This window comes from Pezoporus wallicus, unplaced genomic scaffold (assembly GCF_028554395.1).
Source record: "Pezoporus wallicus isolate ANWC-B61680 ecotype Strahan unplaced genomic scaffold, APGP_CSIRO_Pwel_v1 contig_5485, whole genome shotgun sequence".
Lineage (NCBI taxonomy): Eukaryota > Metazoa > Chordata > Aves > Psittaciformes > Psittacidae > Pezoporus > Pezoporus wallicus.
The window spans coordinates 644,381-668,278 of record NW_026641550.1 but is presented as its reverse complement, the minus strand read 5'-3'; the positions used below and the strand labels follow the sequence as shown (position 1 = coordinate 668,278).

The following is a 23,898-nucleotide window of genomic DNA, read 5'->3' as shown; positions in this document are numbered from 1 at the left end:
TGGGAGGAGATAGGGGACCTTCACCTTTGCAGCCGGCAGTGCGCAAAATGTGCTTCACCAAATCTGCTTTGCCCACAACAAAGCGGCAGCGAAGCCTGTTTGGAGGATACAGATGGAAAGACTTGGCAGTCTTCATTTGGATTTGACAGGTGAACCAGACAAATCTGATGACAAATATTTTGAAAACGATAATGCTCCACTAGAACAAATCGGGACAGGTGTCTGAAAAGTCCTCTTCAAATTTTCTGTCTCTCAGCCATTTACTTATCTAAGAGATAAGAAACTCTTCATTTATTCTGAAGTTGCTGAGTATGCTTTCAGCAGGTGAATTCTGGGCTAGAATTCCTCTTCCCTAACAACTTCCAAATTATGGGAAAATGGTCACTTGGAAGAAGCCTACTTTTAATTTCATACAGAAGTGATGGTCAAAAGAGAGTATTTGCCACTACTGCGAACTGCTGCCCTGAGTGCATCAAATCATATCATTGGCATTAGCCTGTTCCCACCTTCTACTGAAATCCTTTTTGCCTTGACCCACCTGAATATATCCAGCTCCTACCAAGTAGAATGCTTCATGACAGGGAATGTGTGGTACTACATAGCAATTTTAGCATATTTTCCATTCTAAACCTCACTAGTCAAATTAATCCCAAATAACCTTTCTATATATGTTCACCTGTTCTACCCTTAACACACACGCCCTTCCTATAGAGGCTGATCATTGGCTAGAAACTTCCACTAGCTTGAAAGTCAGTGCTATTATAAAGTGGTGCTATTTGTAATTCAGTTAGGACACAGATGCATGAAGTGACAGCAACAGGAAAGAGTAAGGAAACAAAGAAACCAGGTAGTCAAGCGTCTGCAGAGGACAGATGCACAAACAGCAGCTGAGACATTTATAGAATATGAATTTGTTATTGTGTGGGTTGCTGGGCAATACTTCACTGTGGAGGATGCATATGCAATCTGTCAGCAGCTTGTGGTAAACTGACATACGAATGGGAGTCACCTGGAGAGGGGTGGAAGGAGCATTATAGGAAGATGACAGCAAATGTGAAAGAAGAAAGGGTAAAATAGAGGACTGCAGAGACAGGAAAGTGCAGTTGAATTACTGCATAAGACTTGAGGGCTGAGAGGTACATCTGGAAAGTTAACAGCAGCTGAGGTTAGGAGCATGCAATACGGCAACATGTGTGTCTGAAGAGTCAATGAAGAACATTGTTTTTGGCCTGGAAGAGGTCTGGGTCTGAGTTTGCCCTTTTTTTTTGAAGTTCCTGTCTGAAACCAAGCCAGACTCACCAGATCTGGACTCTTGCAGAGCTGCTTATAGCATGCCATGTCTCTTTCTTTGTAACTGGGAAATCATAAATTTCTCTTAGAAACCTGGGTCCCCCTCTCTAGGCAACCTGAGGAAGTCAACTGCAGCACCAGAGCTGCCATCTAAAGAGAGGACATGAAGAAAGCACTTTGCTGCTTAAGCTTCCATGTAGCTGAGTCTCTGATAAAAAATGTTTTGTTTTGTTTTCTTCAGTTAACCAAATATGCATGAAAGAGTACTTACGGGTAACCTGTTTTTGCCAGGAGTGCCCTAAAATAAAACATCCTTGTTAGACAAGTAGATAAATCATTGTAACAAAGAAGCAACAAAAGAGAAAAACAATGAACTATAGCTTGATGTGTCATGTAGTAACAAAACAAACCAGAACCGTAAGAAATACTATCTCACAGTGTGATCTGTTTTTCACCTCTGTTTAGAATGATACAGATTTATAATTCTATATGATTTAGCATTATAGAATTATCATGGAATCGTAGAATGGTTTGAGTTGGAAGGGACCTGCAAAGGTCGTCTAGTCCAATCCCCTTGCATATCCATGTTTTACTGTATACATCTTGTGCTGATGGTTCAGAAAGCTATGACATATGAAACATCCTGGATATACAGAAGCTACTGAAGGAGGCTTGAGAGTTCTGAAGCCCAGTAGCTTTGAACATGTTCAAATATGACAGCTGGGAGGGTGGTGCAGTACTGCAAAAGCTGCCGAAAGAGCACTTCTCTATGAATATTAGCACATCAGCTGTTTGCCTTGTGCTTTCTGATGATTGTCTCTCATCAACACTTCTATAGCTGCTGAGACATCTGCAAAGCAGATACGACACTTCTTGATTTGATTTGGTGGCTCTAAAACCCCATCTTGTAGAAGTAAGACACTGTGTATGAAGTTGTGAAGTTTCAGCCCTTTATGCATGTGTGATGAGCGACCCTTTCTAAAATACATGAATTCTTTCAATAGACAGAAAATACTCACGGGCTGACCATGTTGTCCAAGTTTCCCTGGAGGTCCAGGAGGTCCTTGATCTTTTTTCTCCACATCTTCTCCTGGCATTCCTGGAGATCCTGCCTGACCTCTCTGGACCTGCACAATACAATGTGAAATATGAAAAATGTGTTGCATTGCTTTTCCCATTTTTTTCCTTTCTTCCCTCTCTCCTAGAGCTCCTGCTTTGTTCAATGCAATCAGAAACCTGTTAGGCACCATACAGATAACATACTCCATTCAGCAAAGGCAGTCCACATTAGAGATCATTCATGCAAGTTTAAATAAATTGCTCACTGAGATGGAAAAAAACAAGAGCTGGTTACCCACATGCAAGTGATCATGGTCTAACTTCAGATCTGCACAGATCTGCAGAGTCTGAATCAATAATGTAGGTTTGAAAAAGACCAGTTTCACAAACTCAGTCTGGGAAAAAAAATCGTGAATGTTAAAAATGAATGTTTAGGAATGCTTTAAACAAGTACCCTGAGATCTACAACTCTAACAAAAGAGTTTTATATATCCATTTTGGTTAAAAAAGAAAGTTATAGAAGAGGAACTGAGGAAACTGATAGCAAAGAGTAAAAATGGACAACCAGCAAGAGCAAAAATTGTCTAAGGAACAAAATAAACCTTTTCAGTTGCGAAGCTCAGACTCTAATACATACTTAAATTAAAATCCAGTATAGATGATGGAACATTTAAGTCACCGTTGTATCATATCTTGAAACAAGCACTAGGATTTGCTCACATTTTACAGCAGCAATGAAATATTTTGAGTTTCTTTAGTAACTAATGAAGCTAGGAGGCATGCAATACAGTGAATATCCAAGCGTCAGGTAGGATGACAGCTTTCAGCAAAGGAGATATTAACTGATTTTTTAAGGATCTTATTGGGTTTTGTTTCTAGGAAAGTTCCCAAAGACTAGAGGTTATTTAATCTATTACCATTACAGATCTTTTTTCCCATCTGAAAAAATGTTAGAAGAGAACATAGATAACTAAGATATGTGTAAGATCATAAGCTGAGTGAGATAACAGGATTGTTGATATAGGTCGATCCTGAAAGAAATTCCTGCTTGGACACTTACAAGACAGCCTATCCAGGATTTCTGGAAGGCATCTCTGACAGGTGAAAGATGTCCAGATACAGCCTTTTCTAGAGTACTGCTAAAAAAGTGTGCTGGCAGCCTAGAGAAGCTGGGCATGGCTGTAAACAACATTTATTCATATAACTGCTCTGATACAGACATGAGTAATACAAGAATGTCAAACAATTTTGCTGACTTGCTTCAACTTTGCTCCTTTATAAGGCCATCTACTAGGAGTAAAAAGGTTGTTCAGTCTAATATTTTATTAATCAAAATATCTTTTTACTGTGAATGCCAGGAAAGCTGTTGGTTGCTTCTTCAGTGGATTTATTTTTTCCTCTCTAGGTGTTAAATGTGTGCAGCTGTCAGTAGTCAGCATACCCTGCTTCTTAAAGAAATAACTAGGAGTTGCAGATACTTCTCCAGTGCAATCCAGGAGGTCTTTCCCTTGTCAAGACATGGAATATAGGATCAGCCTCTTGGATGGTAACTTGAGTAAGGTTTGGTTTATAAAGAGATAATTTGCACAAACTATGCATTTTAAGATAGTCTGTGGGCAACTAGGAAATCCATTGATACACATTTTAGACATGGATTCCTCCAGAGTTTAGCGTGTTTTAGAGTTTAACTTCTGTTTGGACCACCTGATAATGAAGCACTGTGATAATGAACTGCTTTTATGCACTTGGTACTTCACACAGAAGCACTTAGTGAGCACTCAAAGGGCCTAATTTTAAATCTGTTTATATACCACTTTCACCTGCAAGGCATTTACTAAGACCAAGCTGCCTGCTTTTAAGGTACAAAAACCATGGGCTTTTAAGGCAAGGATTTATGTTGGTTATTTTATGTGTTTCTCAGTTTCTTAAATGCAAAATAAAGAAATGCAAAACTGAAAGAACAATTTTGGTTTGTTAGTCAAAAATCTCAAGCCCATCTCAATGGTTATAGATCCCAACTTCTGCATAGCGTCTGCGTTATTGTCTGATGTCATGAAAGGGCATTCCAAGAATTTAAAAAGTTGCTTCTGTTTGGCATGCTTCTAAGATGGACTAGATAAAGGTACCACCTCAGAAAAGCACTTAAAATTCATATGTTTTCTTGCTCTTGGAACAAAAATATAAGGCATATTATGAACCCATTATACAGACCTCCTCTCTGCTTACTCCTGGCAAAGTACTATCACCAGAGCCATCTTCTTCTCTTAAGGTTTTCTGTGTTACAGTGGTGGACTCATTGTTGCCTTGTTCAGTTTCCATGACAGCTGAATCTAAATAGAATAATCACTTATTAATGAGAGACAGAGCAAAATAAACCAGCCCAGAGCTATCTATCAGAGCACAGATCCTGCAAGTTGATTGAAAAAAAAGAAATTTTTTTGATTATGTCCAAAATATATTCCAAATATTAGTATTAGTCATCTAATAACTCTGAAAATTTTAGAAGGAAAAGAAAAAAAAGAAAAAAAGTGAGAATAAAATTATAAAACAGATGTTTATTTTAAGAACAAAGACTGTATTGCATCATCTTATTTGACTCAAGCTCCAGTCTAATGGTTGCCTATTTTTCATCTCTGTAACAATAAAAATAAGAGTACAACAGGTACTATCCGAAGTATGTATAAAATTCAAACAGGAACATTGTCTTTGGACTTTTTACAATAACTAGTTCTACTTTCTGTTTTCTAGGAATGTTCTGAAATTGCCTTACTCAGAGCATTATTCCGTGCTCTCATTGCCTTGCATGTTTAACTACAATGACTGAGATAAGCACCTAAATGGAGTGAAAAATGGGGGATGTGTTGGCTAGTAGTGGTTGTTGCTACCACTTAACTGTTTCTGCTATTAACAAATTGCAGCCTAACAGACTGCAGTTTCAAAGACCAAATGTTTGATGTGCCGGTTCTTTTCTAACACAAAGGATGTCCAAAACCATAGGATTTTTGATTCCTGTCATCACCCAAAATATAGCACTGGCTTTTCATACACAGGGAAATGCCAGACTCAGATCTAGAATGTAAATGACCACCCTCCACCCCCCAAAGAAAATGAAGTAGTGCCTTGCTCTTTAACTGCTGCTTCAGAGATTTCTTCTGATCTGTGATTTCCGGAGAAATCATTTTCTTCCAAATAAGACAATATAGTTGGGGGGGCTTCCACTGGCTCAGCTGACGTATCTTCAGGCTAAAGAAAACCATAAAATCCCAAAGAACTGTTTAGACAACAGGTTTATCACATATTTTAAAGCAAGAATCTGTAGATTACCTTGCTCAAAGCATAGTAATCACAACTACTACATTTATGAAGCAAAACAGAAATCCATATCTGTCCCACTTAATATCTTGCCATTATCTGTCCTTACTCTTCTACTGCCCTTAGAAATATTATCTGTCATTGCTATCATAAAACCTGAAGTTTATTGATGGCCAATTATACACCCTCCTTCATTACCAAGTTTCTAATTTATTTTGTCTTCTATTTCATTTTTCCTCTTCACACTACACATCTAGTCAAGTTCTTGAGGAAACCTAGCACAGTACTTTTGAACTCCTCTTTTCCAAACCAAGTCATGTACACCTGTCAAACACATAGAGAGGGAATAACTCACAAGGAATATAATGTTATCACTTCAAGTCTAAGAGCCTAGAGCTGGCTAGTACCCACCCTTCCCCATGCTGTCTGTGGGTGGGCAAGAGGCAGACATTTAAATAATCTGGTATCAGCTGCATGCAGGAATGCAAAAAGCTTACTCCCTACCAGGGTTAGAGGCCTGGTCAAGTGCTGTCCCAGTGTAATCACATTACATCATGCAAACCTGCATTTGCCATCTAAATAAGATTTAGAAGTGGTTATGTTGTCATGGTAACCCTGAACAGATTTAGTGGACCAAGCATCCTGGGGTTGAACCATATTATGATCTAAAAATTGGCATTTAAGGCTTGTTGAAACAGTTACTATTTATTGACATGTTGATACGGCCTTTTGAATAATCTATTATATACTGTAATCATTTTCTGTGACATTTTTCCTTCTGGGCATTGATTCTAGCCTGATTATGGAATTCAAGTTAATCATAAGCAACTTCTAGGTCTTCTGAAGCAGGCATGACATCGATGTATTACCATGACATTGTCAGATCTTGAAATAACATTTTTGGCATCCAAGACTGATTGTATATATTTGGAAAATCAAAGGAAAATGTCACATTTTTACTCCCTGGGAGTGGTATGTCATGATAAACAATAGCTGTTACACTTTCAGGTCTCTGTTCATGTAAATCATTTTTTAGTAATCTAACAATAACACTTATTGAAACAAATTTTCTACCTTTTTTACTCTGCAGCAGTGAATGATATGCTGAGAATCAACATTCTTATGTGCTGGTTTTGGCTGAGATAGAGTTTTTTCCTTATAAGTGTTAGTATGAGGCTATGTTTTGGGAATTTCAGCTGAGCACAAAAAGTAAGAGAGAATATGATGTGATAGGAATCTCTAAAAGCACAAATGTTGCGGTGAGAAAAGAGCAATTATTTACTCTGTGCTCCAGTACAGTAACATCCAAATGAGAGCTGCAGTTAACATGCGTAGAAGGGCAAGAAAAAGATGATAGTCCTTCACAAACATTAAATAAGCTAAGGAACCCTGCAGCAGGAAGATGAGAATGGTAAAATTCCCTTGGGTTAAAAAAAACAAAGCATGAAATTCAAGGGCAAAAAACTCAGCAGAGGTCCACCAAACACAGATACGCTCCTGGCTCAAGCATTTGTTGAGATGTAAATTGTTCCAGAGTAAAAGAGTATTCCCAGTAAGTGCCATATTTATGTTCCTAATCTGTTGTTATACTCTTCCTAAAGTACTGGCTGTTGAGTTGTCAAAAATACCAGATTTTTGATCTGGCAAGGTGCAATCATTCTTATGGCTGGGTGCCTGTTTTTCTCATAGGTGCCTTTGGAACTAGCCACATACAAAAAAACTAGTGACAAAATCCAGACCTCATGATCCAAAAAAATAATATTAAGCCAGAAATGTAAAGCAAATAAATAAATTTACCGTTATAGGGAGATGAGAAGGTGCAAGGATTTCTTGTGTCTCCGAAACACCTCCAACTTCTTGAATGCTGCCATTGCCACTGTTGTCTCCTGAAGCCTGTGCAAAACCCAGTCATGATAGCAAGTTCATAAAAGTCAGAAAAAAAAATATTATCTCCAAGGAATCAACTACTTCAATGCAGATTATTTCTTTTCAGTTGGCGAAGCCTTAGTGTCATTACAATGTTAACTTATTTCAGTTCTTACAACATTTCATGAGTCACCCTTCGGAAAAATAAGTCATAGTTAATTTTCTGAAAGGCATTACAGAAAAAAGAAAACAATTCTTTTTGAGTGTGGTCAAAAAAAGAGATTCACAAACACAGTTTTACACATGATATTATGTTCTCAAGAAGAAATACTATGTTCAATCTTATGAAAAATGTTTAATAGCAAATTAATTTGAAATCTCTGAGGCACTGAGGAGAACTAATATAAGAATACTCACGTAAGGATCATCGTCTTCACAGTGATCTTCAGTAGCCCTTGGGTCAGATTTGATTGTCAGATGTTGAATTGAGCCCTACATGAAACAACAAAAACAGTTCAAGGAAGTAATATTTGAAGTAGGACGTGTGAAGTGGAGGGGTTGTGTGTGTGGAGGGGTGGGAATTAAACAAGTCAACAAAAAAACCCAGACTCAGTTCTGATTTGCTTGGAAAATGATGTGAAGCATAAATTATTATGATAATAAACTCAGTTAAAAGAAATTTAAATATATTCTTATGGTTTTCTTTTGCAAAACGTATAAAAAAATTGAAGTTGCCAGAATAAAATGGCTATCATGTCCCAACGACAATACAATTGCTATGCTGTATTATTAGTGCCCCACCTGAAAGATCTAGTTCTACATTATGTTCTATAGTCTGCAAAGAACTGTCTGCTTTTTCTAGTTAAGAAGTGCATTGCAGGTCTAAAAATGGCATGTGAAAACCCCTGAAAATGAACATGAATGATGGAAAAAGAAAATACCTGTAAGTGATGGAGTGGGTCAGGGAGAAGCCAGCTTAAAGCTTTTCAAAGCAGAAAGAAAGGAGATGTATTTTGTGATAACAAATGTTACTTTTTTTCAGAGTTCAGATTATATTTCTCAATTTGACATGCTGAAAGTGCAGCAACAATTTAATTTTAAACATTTAAGTCTTGTTTCTTAGATTACACAGACTCAGAGTGTCATAAGAAACTCGTGAGGGATGTTTTCCTTCTTATGAGGTCTTACAGAGTTAGGCATGGTGCACACGTAGTATGGAAAGATGAATATTCAAATCAAGAGCCATCATACTTACACATGTGACACGCTTGTTCCTGTTTTGCTGACTGTATATTTTGTTTCTGTGGTTTTATATTTTCTGTAGAAAAGAGCCTGAAGAAGCTGACAAATTTCATCTTTATCTCTAGACAGACACAGAATACTTCTCTGTCCATTGACTCCTCTTCAAGGAGCTAGAACCATGAATTACACCATATAAAAATATCTCGGTTATGCTCTGTCTGCTGAGTAACTACCACAGTCACACAGCATATGTGCTCACTCTAAGACATAGAAAGCGTGAGTCTTGGTAAGGAAAACTGCAACAGCTGGGGAAGTGGGAAAAACCTTGCTGTTAATGCCACCAAAAAATGCAAAATCCAGATGAGGGGAAGGTGCCATTTATCTACACTGCTATGTCTGACTTTTCTCTCTCTTTCCCCTCTGCAGCAGTCTTCTCTCCTTGTCCTAAAAATACTGAGGAATTAGAAGCAAGGAAGTACTTTTAAAGCAACATTTCTGATAGCTTCTAGAATATTTCAGAAATTAGCAAAATCTGAGATTCTATCTTTAATGATCCTCTACTTTATGTATGTTTAAAGACCATGAAATTCATGCAGTTCATGCATCCTGAGTTTGCAGAGAATCTGAGATAACAGCTCAGTTGAACTGAACCGTCTCAAAATTTAGTAATGGGCAACTCAGGCCTTGAACAATGTCAGACTAACAGAACAGTTCATTGAAAAATTATACATGAAAAGAGGCACAACCAGACACTTAGGCAGTGTCTTGGAAGTGATTCTGTGATTATACAGTATGAGCAGATTGCATTTGGAGAACAGATTTTTCCTCTTGCTCTAAAGTGTGGCTCTGGGTGATGAAGGAAATAAAATGGAGAGCTCTACTGTTTCCCCAGTGCTGCTGCTAGCCAACTACTCCAACCAGAAAAGTCATGGCCAAGTTTGCCATAGTAGGAATGGTAGATAGTAGGTATTGGATTCCGCCTCCAAGTCTTGTGCCGGCTGCTTCTTTCCCTGTTAAGGCCAGTTTGCAGAAACTGGCTTCATCACTGTTTCAGCTGTATTTGGTTGTTTTCTGGTTTCTACTTTTCTTTTCAAGCACCAGGGATAGAGTTTCTTTTTGTTGCCATAAAATCTGAATGACATAAACCATTATGTCCTTTCCTGTCTAGCAAACAGAGCTTTAGACACATGAATTCCCATTAACCGGAGTAAACCAGTAACTGACATTCATTCAGAGCCATTTGTACTATCTGCTATGAATTGTTTCTATTTTGGGCAATTGACGCAAACAATTCTTGTCATACAAACAGAGCTTGAGGAGGAACAAACCATTTGTTTTTTCTACCCAAAATCAGATGTGACATATAATAAATGAAGAAATAAAGGCACAAGACGTAGAGTACACCTCCTAGTTAACAGTGTTGAAGCAACCAGAATACTAGCTGAAATTTATGTATACTCACTATAGCATACAGACAGCCTATTTCAGTGGAAATGTCCTAGAGTATAACCTACCATGCATTCTTCTCACTGTACTTACAGACTTATTGGTGATAGTCTCAGCAGCTGATCATTGCATGTTTTCCTGGTGGGGTACCAAGGTGGGTCTCATTTTCTTGAACGTTTCTAATTCCTACTTACTAATCATATATTCCCAATACTCCAGTCATCCCATCTGTCCAAGAAAGGTAGTGCCAGCAGCCAGGTTTTCTGAACAACCCCTTCTACCACTTACTTGCTGTGAATCAATATGCTCCTGTAATTCTAGGTGATTAGACTAGTCAGATAAATGATAAAAGTGCACTATTCTTGCTGCTTACCAGATGAAGCTCACAACCTGCCAGCACACCTGAACTTTTCAAAGAACATACTTTTCTCTAAAGGGAAGGATCCTCTCAGTTTTTTATGCTGCTTTACTAACTTAGGGGAGAAGATATTATTCTCACAAAATACTGTAAAGTTTTGAAGTACAAGAGAAGTACAAAAACAATATAGAAAAAGTGTGACATTTCCCTTTCATTTGACTATAAGTCAATCTCATACATACTGACAACTTTCACATTTCCATATGGAAGCTTAGTGGCTGAGAATTCCAGTGGGGATGCAGCAGGAAGGATGTCTGCATTCAAGCTAGAAGGCTTGGGAGCCTTGTAGTAGTGTTTTTGGTCCTTTCTGTTTTTCTAAAGCACTTGGTAAGCTTCAAGTAATATATAAAATGTAGAAATACAACTTTATCTTCTAAGTATCTTTATCTTTGACGACATCATTCTCTTCCTGATGTTGAATGTGAAGTAAATATACCTAGCGCATAAGTGTTTAAAATACAGACTTTCTACTAAGGTATTATTCTTACAAGTTAAACAAATGGACACTCTGAAATCAGCCCTTCATGAAAAGGCCATATAAATTTATGTGATATATTTTCTGTGAAAATCCTAGTATTCGAACTGAGCATTGAACTTAATATCTGGACTATAAACTTCTGAGGTTCTACAAACATTTGCGTTTAAACCAGAGCTTGTATATCTGCACTGCCTGAACTCTGGCCAGGTAAATAAAATACAAGCTACATAATTTGTAATCTCATTTGTGATATAGCCATTGTAAGCAGACTTTCTTGGGTAGAGTACATGCATGAAACACTGAAGAATGCAAATTTATCAGGCGCTACTTACTGTGAACTTTTCCAATCCTGTGGCTCCCGCATTACCAACAAATATCCCAGATCCAGATTCAAATACCAAGGCTCGATCTGATCTTTGAAACTGAACTCTCTGGTATTCTTCACAGTCCATGAACAAAGCAACATCCTTGCCCTGAACAGTCACTGTAAACCTATTCCACTTGTTAGTCATGACTGGTACTTTAAATGAAGCAGCCTCTCGGGAGATATGGGAACCAGGCTCTGTGTAGTACATAATTATTCTCTGGGTGTTGTCATCAACTGGTGAAATTCTCATTCCCAGGTAAATAGTTTTCTGGAAGGCATCTGTTATTGCAAATAACACTCCTCCACGATCACTGTTTGGTTTCACTGTATTGACGACAGCAAAATCTCTATAGAAAGGTGATGGTATTATGGCACTTGTCAATCGACCGATGTTAGCATCTGGACCAAAGCTGTAAGCTGGAAACCCTCCATAGCCAGTGACAAAGTAGACAGAAGGAGGAAGAGGAACTCCTATTAATTCAGTGAGGTCAAGATGTCCTTTTGAGCCTCGTTCTGTAAAGTGTGTAGAAAAAAAAACATGTTAGTTAATGTGTGAGAAACATTCTTTATTCTTGAGGCGCTCAGCCCATTTAATATAAATGATTTAAGAAAGGCCTTAAAAACTGTAATGCAGTCTTATAACACTATTAACATATTTCTAATACTTTAGGCCCCAGTTCAGTCAGTGATTAAACACACCTAGCTAAATACACATGTAATTCTTTGTCCTTTAACTAACCAAGGTTACTCCTATACTAAAGAAAAGTGCATGTAAAATTTGGTGAAGTTGATCGGTAACAAGTAGTTCCTGCTTCAGCTGTCCACAAATTACAAAAAGTGCTGAATGTGTTTGCAAAGTGAATTCAGTGAAGACTGAGCAATCTTTTGCTTTCTCAAAGAAAGATCCTTTATCCTCACAAACTGAGAAGGCAGTAAGAGTTCTCTACAAAAAGCATGAGAGGGTTTCACAAATACAGGATAAAAATTACAGTGGATTTACTTTAGCCCTTGCAGTTACCTGCTTCTACAACACAGCTCCGCTGAAACTGAGAGCCTTTCCTCCCTCTACAATCTCCTCTAATCTTACATTCTTAAGTTTCTCAGTTTAGCTAAATGAGTTAAGTTTCTCATTTTATCTAAAAGTCTCAATTCTTCTTACTGGTGTACATTTTCATCCTTTCCAAAATATTTATGTTACTCAGAAGCAAACAAAGTGCTAAGGTGTAGCTACATCATGTAAAAATATAATCACTCATAAACTGTGGTTTGTGACTAAGTAACTGCTGGCTTTTTCAGCAAACATGAGAAAAGATCTTCATGATTCAAGAACGTCAGATTTTTACGTCACTTTCTTATGAACTGCAACCTAGCCCCTCTCTACATTCTTTGCTGAAAATCTTCAGATCCTGGTAAAAGAGAGGATATATTTGGAACCACTGTTTTTCATTTCCTTTCTTTATCTACTTCACACACCAGTCTCCCATGGTTCTTAGATTAACTCCATCAGACAAAAAACTAGTGTGGAAAGAGGCCTTGTGGTAGAATGAGTACAGATGAGTACGCATGAGGCACTGCCCAGAGGCACTTCCTTGTGATATCTCTTTATGAGGAAAGTTCCATAAAATGGTGTCCCTAGACAGCATTAAGCAAAGTTATCTCGCTCAATGGTCACTTAATTTTCAACCCAGCACAGGGAGAACTGATGCCACCTGTGATAATTTAACACTGCAGACATTTACAGGGTACAGGAGCTAAACGCAGTCCATCTTTTATATCAGGGCAACAGACAGCAGAGTCAGTCCCCCAATCTTTTTTTCTGAATAAGTACTTACAGAAGCTGAAAACGAGTTCCCAGTCTGCCTGAATATAAGCAGTGAAGAGACACATGAAACTGGCTCCTAGCCCAGCCTACCTGTAAAGGACTAAGTCATCCTCAGATTCTGATGCATTTCACCTTCAGAAGAGCTACATTTTGGAAGCAGCCTGTACACTCTGGTCACGGCATGAGCTGGGATTTCCTGGTTGCATATAAAACCGTAGGATGTATACACGCAATACCAACCCAGAATACCTCAAGTTCTTCCTCATGTGCATAGGCTTATTTCTGCTTCTAATACCTGTAGTACTCCCTTTCCTGCCCTAGGATGTGCTAAAGGATAGTTCCAAGGTGCATGTGTTTATATTACCTGGCCACTTCAGGCATGATAATTTGCCACCAAGAAGGAGAAACTACATAAATAATTTCACAGCTCTCACCACATCTTCTTCTCCTTAAGATACTAATGTGCCACTCCCATGTCATGAGGTTTTGGGTTTCAAGAATATAACAGGATGGGTGCCCATTACATGCTTATTTGGAGAGTCTTATTTAAAGCATTATAGCTTTTATGGAGCCTTTATAAGTCTCCATAAAAGGAGAAAATGATCTTGATATGAGGAAAATTGTACTGCCAATACTTCACTTTGCCTACAATCTAATGTCCCAAGGGACACAATGACCTTCCTCCAGGCTGGTGATTCGAAACAAAACTGGTAAAAAAAAAAAAATAAAAATTACTGTAGATAATAATGTCAAAGTTATTAGTTAAAACATGACTTTTAATCTTTCTTCCCTGATTTGTAAGCATTCCCAAGTCCTTCATAATGTATATATTTGTGTAGTGTAGATTGATGAAGTATCTTTCAATTTTTAAACTTAATTACCATAACTGTAATAGTTATATAGGCTGAATATATCCAGTTGGGGCAGTAATGGAAAAGGAGTGACAGTCCATATTAATACCACAAAGTGGACTCAAAAACTTTATACCTAATTAAAATCAGGAAAAATAAATGAATCTTGCACTTGACTCTGAAACCTGGCAAGCTGGTTCTGAAGAACAGCTAGAGAGAGGTTCTTCAGCTGAAATATACCTTTGTTATTCATTATTTATATGCAGTACTATAATGGGCTATGTGTTGCAAAGTGTTTTTTACTGTCCTAGTGATTTTGCAAAGAAATGGTAAATTATTCTCCCTGTGCCAAAGTTGTTACAGTCCAGTTGAAATCAGTTCTAATCTGTAATCCTCTCTGTACTTGAGCCAAGTCTGATGTTTTGCCTGATAGATTTTGCCCCTTCCTAATAGCTTAAAAAATCAAATTTTTTTTTTTAAATTTTTTTTTCCTGGCCAAACAAAGCTAATATTTTTTTGATTGTGACTCTAATATTGAGTCATACTTTATATTCACACCCACATACATGTACAGGAACCTCAGCTACAAACAAAATGCATAAGCAATTACTTAAATTTAAAAAAATAAGACAAATAGTAAGATTGAAGAAGAATATAGGAGCTGTACACAGATACCAAACCTAATTCCAAAGAGCCGTGGCAAAAGGGACCTAGAAAGAAGACAGAGAATATTTAAGGTGGCCAGCAGCCAGCTTATCAGACTTGCATAGCAGGGTGCATCCCAGGAGTGAATCTAATTAATAGAACTGTAGTTTCCCACTTCCTATTCTCAAAGGAAGATTTCATAAATACAAAAAAGCCCATTAATTCTCCTCACACACTATGTGGAGCTGCAGTGTATGTACAGTTTCCTAGTCACACACCAAACAATAAAATGCAGAGCTCAAAACTCTTGCTCTTTTAGCATAGGTTCTAAGACAAATGAAACATGTTTTTAAAAGGTGGCAGCAGAAGACAGTAAGAACAATCAGTATTTGAGTAAAATGAGCCAGAAGGCTCAGCAAATATCTGAACTTCAGTGAGACTGGAGTAGAAGCTTGCATCTATCCCCTATAGAAAAGCAAACAAGAAGCTTCTAGCCAAATTCTGGGCTTACAACTTATCCCAACTCTTAATGGATTTATGAGGATGTATAGTTACAGTTAAGAGCAGACTTACAGCCACAGGTTTTGCTCCCATTCAATTATCTCTGATAAATTAATGTCCCCTTGATGCAGTTATGTTAGAACAAAAATGCCCTCTTATTCCCTTAAATCAATGGGTAAACACTATGCTATTTTAAGTACCTTTAAAGCCAGCAGAACACTATGTTGCACCAGTATAATTTTATTTCAAACATGTACTGCTACTAAGCCACTGGATATCGGGAGCATCCAGAATTCATCACATTCATGTCCATGTTTCCTGGACCTGGGGCACTGGAAGGTATAGCACAGAAACACCTTCAATATTATCTATGTTTTATCTCAAAAAATAAAGTAGTGGAATAGCATAAATTGGGATGGTATTTTTATCATTCTGGAGCTATAAGCTGTGCTATGTTCTGCATTTATTAACATTTGTTATTGTACTTTATAGTCAGAATTGTTACAGCATTTGAGGACAGGTGGATAGTCTCACAGAGGCGCTTGAGGAACTAGCTGTGAAGTATCAGTGTGTTGTAAATCAATATTTAGGTTATTTCAAGACTGCAGATGACAGTAGTGAAGGTTTTTTCTTCTTTTAATTATATTTTTTCATGTAATTACCTCACTGCTTCAGTACTGAAAATAGTGAAGCTGTAAAAACAACAAACCGCTATTCGGTATTGGAAGATATTCTGTTTTCCTAATTGTGTCTTAATGAAGCAATCAGTAACAGTGAAAGATCATGAATCTTAAAATGGACTGGAAAAAACAGACAAAGCTCTTTAGAAATAGGCAGGAGGTCCTCCTAGAATATATTGGTATAGACAGTTGGAGCATTTTCTTCTGGATGCCTAAGGAAACCTCAGAAGCTATTTTTAGTGGTGTTGCACAGCCAAAAGTGAGGCTGCAGTCAGTAGGAACTGTGATACTTACTGACATGTAAAATGAGGCCCGACATTCTTTTGTGCAAACCATTTTCCAACACTTTTTGCCAACAGCTGGTTTTACATCATTATCATTCTGCCCTGTTCTGGACAAAAATATATGTAGTTTATGTACCTAAATATAGTTCGTTAAATATGAATCTATATTGCACAAAATGGTCCTTTTTGTCCCCATCATGTCTTGTTTGAGAAACTTTATTTCATCACAGTGCTTTCAAGCAAATCAACAAAAAAAATTTGTCTTACATATAAGCTATATTTTTCAGGTTTTCTGATCTAATACTGGACTAATTATTGTTTCATTTGTTGCTTGTTTGGAAGATTTTCCATATACATTTTTGTGCACATTGTTTTTTGTATAGAAACCCAAGGTCTTTTGATATGTATTATACTCAATGAACTATTCTCCTTTCATTAAAAAAATCAGCATTTAAAACACATTGTCCTGGTTTAGCTGGGATAGAGTTGATTTTCTTCATAGTAGCTGGTGCAGTGCTGTGTTTTGGCTTTAATCTGAGAGCAATGCTGATAACACACTGATGTTTTAGTTGTTGCTTAGTAGCACTTATCTTGACCAAGGACTTTTCAGTCTCTCATGCTCTGCCAGCGCGGAGGGGCACAAGAAGCTGGGAGGGAGCAGACAGGACACCTGACCCAAACTAGCCAAAGGGATATTCCTTTGAACAAACAAGAGGAATTAGAGATGTGTGCATGTCTAAGGGGGTATGATATAACAGGCATCACAGAAACATGGTGGGATGGCTCCTATGACTGGAGTGTTGGAATGGAAGGTTACAGGCTCTTTAGAAAAGACAGGCCTGGCAGGCGGGGAGGGGGAGTTGCCCTTTATGTTAGGGATAGGCTGGAGAGTATGGAACTCTGGGGACAGGTAAGCAGTTAACAGAGAGTTTGTGGGTCAGGGTTAAAGGGAAAACAGAGATGGGAGACATTACTGTGGGGATCTGTTACAGACCGCCAGCTCAAGGAGAACCTGCGGATGAAGCACTCCATAGACAGATAGGAAAAGCCTCACGCTCACACGGCCTTTTCTCATGGGTGACTTCAACCACCCTGACATCTGTTGCAGGGACAGTACGGCCCGGCACAAGCAGTCCAGGAGGTTCCTTGATTGTGTAGAAGACAACTTCCTTCTGCAAGTAACAGAGGAGCTGACAAGGAGAGGTGCCGTGCTTGACCTTGTGCTCGCCAACAGGGAAGGGCTCGTTGGAAATGTGACTCTCCAGGGCAGCCTTGGATGCAGCGATCATGAGATGCTTGAATTTGAGATCCTCAGGACAGTGAGAAGAGTGTGCAGCAAGTTCACTACCCTGGTCTTCAAAAGAGCAGACTTTGGCCTCTTCAGGAACCTGCTTAGTAAGGTTCCATGGGATACAGCCCTAGAGGGCAGAGGGGCCCAAGACTGTTGGTTGATATTCAAGGATCACCTGCTGCAAGCTCAGGAGTGTTGCATCCCAACCAGAAGGAAGTGCAGCAGGAGGGCCAGGAGACCTCCTTGGATGGATAAGGGTCTCCTGAGGAAAATTCAATTGAAAAAAGAGGCTTATAATAAGTGGAAGCAAGGACAGGTGGCATGGGAAGAGTACAGGGATGTTGTCTGAGAAGCTAGGGACCAGGTAAGGAAAGCTAAGGCTCAGTTAGAATTAAACTTAGCTAGAGGTATTAAAGATAACAGGAAGGGATTCTACAGGTACATAGAAAATAAAAAACAGACTAGGGAGAAGGTAGGCCCCCTCAGGAAGCTATCGGGAGAACTGGCTACATAGGATTTGGAGAAGGCTGAGGTTCTCAATGACTTCTTTGCTCGGTCTTCACTGACAAATGCTCTGACAGAACCACCCAAGTCTTGGAAGGCAGACGCAGGGATTGTGAGAATGAAGACCTTGTGCCCACTGTAGGAGAGGATCTGGTTCGAGACCATCTTAAAAATCTGAACGTGCACAAGTCCGTGGGTCCTGATGAGATCCATCCGCAGGTCCTGAAGGAGCTGGCAAATGAAATTGTGAAGCCGCTGGCCATCATATTTGAAAAATCATGGCAGTCAGGTGAAGTGCCCGCCAACTGGAAAAAGGGAAATATAACCCCCATTTTCAAGAAGGGGAAAACAGATGACCTGGGGAATTACTGATCAGTCAGTCTCACCTCTGTGCCTGGCAAAATCTTGGAGCAGATTCTCCTGGAAGGCATGCTAAGGCACATGAACAACAACAAGGTGCTTGGTGACAGCCAGCATGGCTTCACTAAGGGGAAATCCTGCCTGACCAATTTGATGGCCTTCTATGATGGGACTACAGAACTGATGGACAGGGGTAGAGCAGTTGATGTCATCTACCTGGACTTGTGCAAAGCGTTCGACACTGTCCCACACGACATCCTTGTCTCTAAATTGGAGAGACATCAATTTGATGGATGGAACACTCAGTGGATAAAGAACTGGCTGGATGGCCACATGCAAAGAGTTGTGGTCAATGGCTCAATGCCTGGCTGGAGACCAGTAACGAGTGGTGTCCCTCAGGGATCGGTATTGGGGTGAGTCTTGTTCAACATCTTTGTTGCTGAAATGGACAGTGGGATTGAGTGTGCCCTCAGCAAGTTTGCCGATGACACCAAGCTGTGTGGTTCGGTTGATACCCTGGAGGGAAGGAATGCCATCCAGAGGGACCTTGACACACTTGTGAGGTGGGCTGATGCCAACCTCATGAAGTTTAACCATGAGAAGTGCAAGGTCCTGCACCTGGGTCGGAGCAATCCCAGGCACAGCTACAGGTTGGGCAGAGAAGAGATTCAGAGCAGCCCTGCAGAGAAGGACTTGGGGGTGTTGGTTGATGAGAAAACGAGCATGAGCCAGCTGCAGTGTGTGCTTGCAGCCCAGAAAGCCAACTGTATCCTGGGCTGCATCAAAAGGAGCATGACCAGCAGGTCAAAGGAGGTTATCCTGCCCCTCTACTCTGCTCTCGTGAGACCTCACCTGGAGTATTGTGTGCAGTTCTGGTGTCCTCAACAGAAAAAGGACATGGAACTGTTGGAACAAGTCCAGAGAAGGGCCACGAGGATGATCAGGGGACTGGAGCACCTCCCGTATGAAGACAGGCTGAGGAAGTTGGGGCTGTTCAGCCTGGAGAAGAGAAGACTGCGTGGAGACCTCATAGCAGCCTTCCAGTATCTGAAGGGGGCCTATAGGGATGCTGGAGAGGGACTCTTCATTAGGGACTGTAGTGACAGGACAAGGGGTAATGGGTTAAAACTTAAACAGGGGAAGTTTAGGTTGGGTATAAGGAGGAAGTTCTTTACTGTTAGGGTGGTGAGGCACTGGAATGGGTTGCCCAGGGAGATTGAGAATGCTCCATCCCTGGCAGTGTTCAAGGCCAGGTTGGACCAGGCCTTGGGTGATATGATTAGTGTGACATGTCCCTGCCCATGGCAGGGGGGCTGGAACTAGATGATCTTAAGGTCCTTTCCAACCCTAACGATTCTATGATTCTATGATTCTATTCAGCCATAATCCTGGACAAACAGTATCTGCAGCAGGAGAGTAGGAGAGAAGGAGAATTAGCTGGAAGAGAAGCACAAAGGCTTGGGGTGCTATGCTAGTAACTATCAGGAAGAATACAGAAATAGGCTGGGTGGAAGGGAACAGAGCCCTGGGGTGAATTAGAGAGACAAGTGCAGCAGAACTTGAACTGCTGAAGGGTGGTTGGAGGCTCAGAAGGGACAGGGCTTGTGACAAGCAATAGCTCATCTTAGGTGCTGGCCTGAAAAGGGGTTCAGCACAAAGTGATAGAACAAAACCTCATATGAAAGTGTAAGTTTGAGCAACTTTAGTATTTCTTTAGAAATACAGAACCCTATCCCAATGACTTTCCCCTGACAAAGTCAGCACTGAAATGGGTTTTGTGCAGTTCTTGCATTCAGAACAATGCAAAGATGCTATCGCGTCCTGCCTTGTTCAGGTAGGGCAGGTGTGCATGAGGGGGAAAGTACAGGCTTCCAGGACAACTGCCCACCTAAAGATAATTGAACAAAGTTTACCTGTATAAGTATTGCAGAGTCTGTATTGAATACTGCAGCTGTCCAATAGTATGCACCTGTGGCAAGGTTGGACAGCGGCTTTATGAAATTAAGGTTTTGTGTGGTGTAAATATGTAAACTATGACGCGGACAATATCGTTGCCAGCAGGAGGGACAAGTAGCCTTTAACGATTGCAGGAGAGCAGGAGCTTTTGCATTTTACCGCTAGGCGACAGCAGAGCACTTAATAAATCAGATGGAGCTTTGGTTTAGGTATGAGCATTGCTGATGATTCACCAGTGTCAGCGTCTGCTGGGTGCTTTCTTTTACCACGTCTAAACTAGCATATGTTTTAATTTCCATTGCGTTTATAACAAAACAGATGTGAATTATCACCCTGTTCTTTTTCTTTCACAATGACCTTGGAAATCTGACAAAGTACATTAAACAAGTCTGTGTGTTTTCTTGGGAAAAAAAAAAGAATACATCGCTGTTCTTGTTTTCTCTTTCACTGTCTCTTTTTTAATCTCGAATTTTAAGGCAGAAAATTCTTGCAAGGGCATTGCCAACACCCTCATTTCCAAAAATATGTATTTCTAAGATGATGAGGGCAGTTCTCTTAAAGTACTGGGAGAAACATCTGACACTTTCCTAGATTTAACAGTTGTACACGTCAGGAGAGAGTCTCTGCCCAAATGTGGAAAAACGGACACCTATTTAAAGACACTGACATAGTCTGGCACACTGACCTGAATATAAATTCTCATCCCATATAAAGAGATTTTAATGGGAAGCTAGGATAAAGAACACTTAATCAGCAGCTCCTGGAGTTGCTCCTGCTCTTTGCTAGCACCTGTCTCCACTACAAGGTTCTGTCCTTGGACCAGGGGCATAAGAAGGATATGAGCAGATGGGAATTGTGGGTTTACAATTCCTCTGTGAAAATCAGAAACCTTCACCCAGAAATGTTCCTTCCCTCCTCACACCTACCACACCATATCTCTTAGCTCAGCCAAGTGATCTGAACACTGTCATCTCTCTATACTTCCCAGGAGTAATTTAGCGTGCCTTTCCACTTGACCCTGTGAATGACCAAGGATCTTCTTTCCTGTAAGAAAATCTTGCTCCAGATCATCACCACCACCAGTCAGTGCTTCTGTAAGAAGACAGATATCATGCTCCCTTCTCATACCACTTTCACAACATCTGTTTCATCAAAGCATTAGGAGTCAGCATCTAGTGAGGCTTGACTTCAGGCCAAATTTGTATGCTCTGTGCAGTTTGATCTTGCAAGCAGAGCCTCAAGCCTACCCAAGTATGCAAGGGCAAGCACTGTACCAGACAGGGCTGGAAAGACAGCCAACAAGGAGTCTTTGAGTGGGACATGAGAGAAACAAAAAAAAATTCAGTATTTCTGTAACTTCTACCTTGTGGCATGGTCTCCATATGATGGAGGCTAATACATCTACAGGCCATCATCAGGGATTTAAGCAAAGCTTTATTATGAGATCTTCTACTAACCTGAGAGTGGAAAATCACTTAATTCCAGATCATATGAGATCAAAACAGAAATCTAAGAATATTGCAATAACTCGGCTTTGGTTTGGTTGGTTTGGTTTGGGGTTTTTGAGCGTTTTGCTTTGGTTTTGGTGTTTTTTTTTTTGTTTTGGTGTTTTTTTTTTTTTTTTTGTTAGTTGGGTTTTTGGGGGTTTTGTTTTGTTTGGTTTTTTTTTTCTTTTTTGGTTGGTTTTGTGGTTTTTGTGGTTTTTGTATGTGTGTTTTCTATTGTTAAAATTAAGGGCTGTGGATCTATTAAGGTGATGAAAATAAAAGGGTTTTCTATGCATCTTTGGCTCTTACAAGGCACCTTGAAACATGGTGGACTGTATTCCTCTCTCAGATGACTATGCTACCCATTCTTTTATGTAAAGAACAAAAATTGATATTTTATTACTGAAGTTTTACTTTCAAGTCCTTGGGAGGACTTGTGTTGTATTCCAGGATCACCTCTTTCATAAATGTCTTCCAGTTTATGCACCTGATATTTATTATTATTTTTCATCCTGTTAAGTATATTGTCATATATTCTTTACACTATTGGATTTAGTAGCTAATGCATTTGATACTATAAAAAGCTGGAATTCAGAGAAGTTGAAAAATGATTGTAAGGTAGATGGTATGGGAACAGTGTAATCTAAAAATGTCTTGTATTGGACATTAACGTTTCATACAGCTCAATGCTTTTATAGCATGAATGCTCCAGTAAAATTGTAGGGGAAAAAAAATCCAACCAACGTAATCCTACTTCTTCCATCTTCCTTTTCCCAAGAATTTCATTTCCCAAGAGCTACATTACACTACTTTTATATCTTACTGTAAATCACATATGCTTTTATTATGATCATGGCTTTTTGTTTTTTTTTCCATTTCCCCAGTGAATACACTGAATGAATTAAACAAAATATCTTAAAAATGTCATTCCTGGTACAAAAAGTTCTATGTTAAAACCCTGGCTAAAGTCCTAAGTGAAAGACCTTCTTGTTTTAAACTGACTCATTAGTATAAATGATCGTGTCCCACAGCACACTGTTAATGGCAGTCTAGGGCCAGACAAAGATTTCACAGTCAGTAACAGGGCAGGCAAGTACATTTCCAAAAGCACACTCTGCTACTGTGGTAAATTCAACCAAAGACCAGTAGGGCCAGATGCATGGAAAGCTGTTTTAGATACACTTCCGTCAAAAAGATTGAAACATCTTGTTGATTGCATCATATTTTTTCTCTAATTATCAACACTAATTTTCTAAATGCTATGCAACTTCACCTGCTACAGTCCTTGTGCTGAAACTTAAAAGTCTAAGAAAGCTGGGACAGAAATACACATCTTGTTCAAGGGCTACTTTTCACCTCAGGACAGTTTTCTTCCAGTAATTCACAGAATTATTGAATCATAAAATTGTAGAATGGTTCGGGTTGGAAAGGACCTTAAGATCATTGAGTTCCAACCCGCCTGCCATAGGTAGAGACACCTCATACTAGACCATGTCACCCAAGATTCTGTCCAACCTGGCCTTGAACACTGCAAGGGATGGAGCATTCACCACTTGTTAGGGCAATCCTTATATCTAGCCTAAACTTTCCCTGTTTAAGTTTAAATCCATTGCCCATTGTCCTATCACTGCAGTCCCCAACAAAAGAGCACAGAAGAAAAGCACTTTCATCTTGCTTACAAAGTCATTTGGAGTTTTTGCCAATTTACTTTCATTTTCTCCTGACACTTCAGGTGAAACTTAGAAAAAAAATATCTGTAGAGGAGTGTCTTAACTCTATAGCAGGAGAACATCCATTATAACCTGTTGTGTGTGGAGAAGGAGCTGGCTGGCCATTTTCACCTTTAACCCAGTGTCAGAAAAATTCAACTATTCACCTGAATACAAAAGCTGCTGCAGGCAGCAGAACTGCTGAAAACTCATTTTGACCACAGTTTTTGCTTGTGATTGGATTCTGTTGTCAGGAAAAGGCAAGTAGTCACTAAAGCTTTTCCAGCATTTAAAAAATGTTACGAAAACTTGTTGCTTCTCCAAACAGTC

The 23,898-nt window shown here is 39.4% G+C and overlaps 1 protein-coding gene across 1 annotated transcript in view; it reads right to left on the bottom strand.

Annotated features, from left to right (window-relative positions):
- LOC130607307 (collagen alpha-1(XV) chain-like) overlaps positions 1 to 23,898 on the bottom strand; it is a 119,055-nt gene that overhangs the window by 71,008 nt on the left and 24,149 nt on the right. Inside the window, 7 exon segments of the mRNA XM_057424306.1 lie at positions 1,562 to 1,588; positions 2,310 to 2,417; positions 4,561 to 4,679; positions 5,469 to 5,592; positions 7,459 to 7,554; positions 7,945 to 8,019; positions 11,444 to 11,991. Coding sequence (XP_057280289.1) covers positions 1,562 to 1,588; positions 2,310 to 2,417; positions 4,561 to 4,679; positions 5,469 to 5,592; positions 7,459 to 7,554; positions 7,945 to 8,019; positions 11,444 to 11,991 — 1,097 coding nt within the window.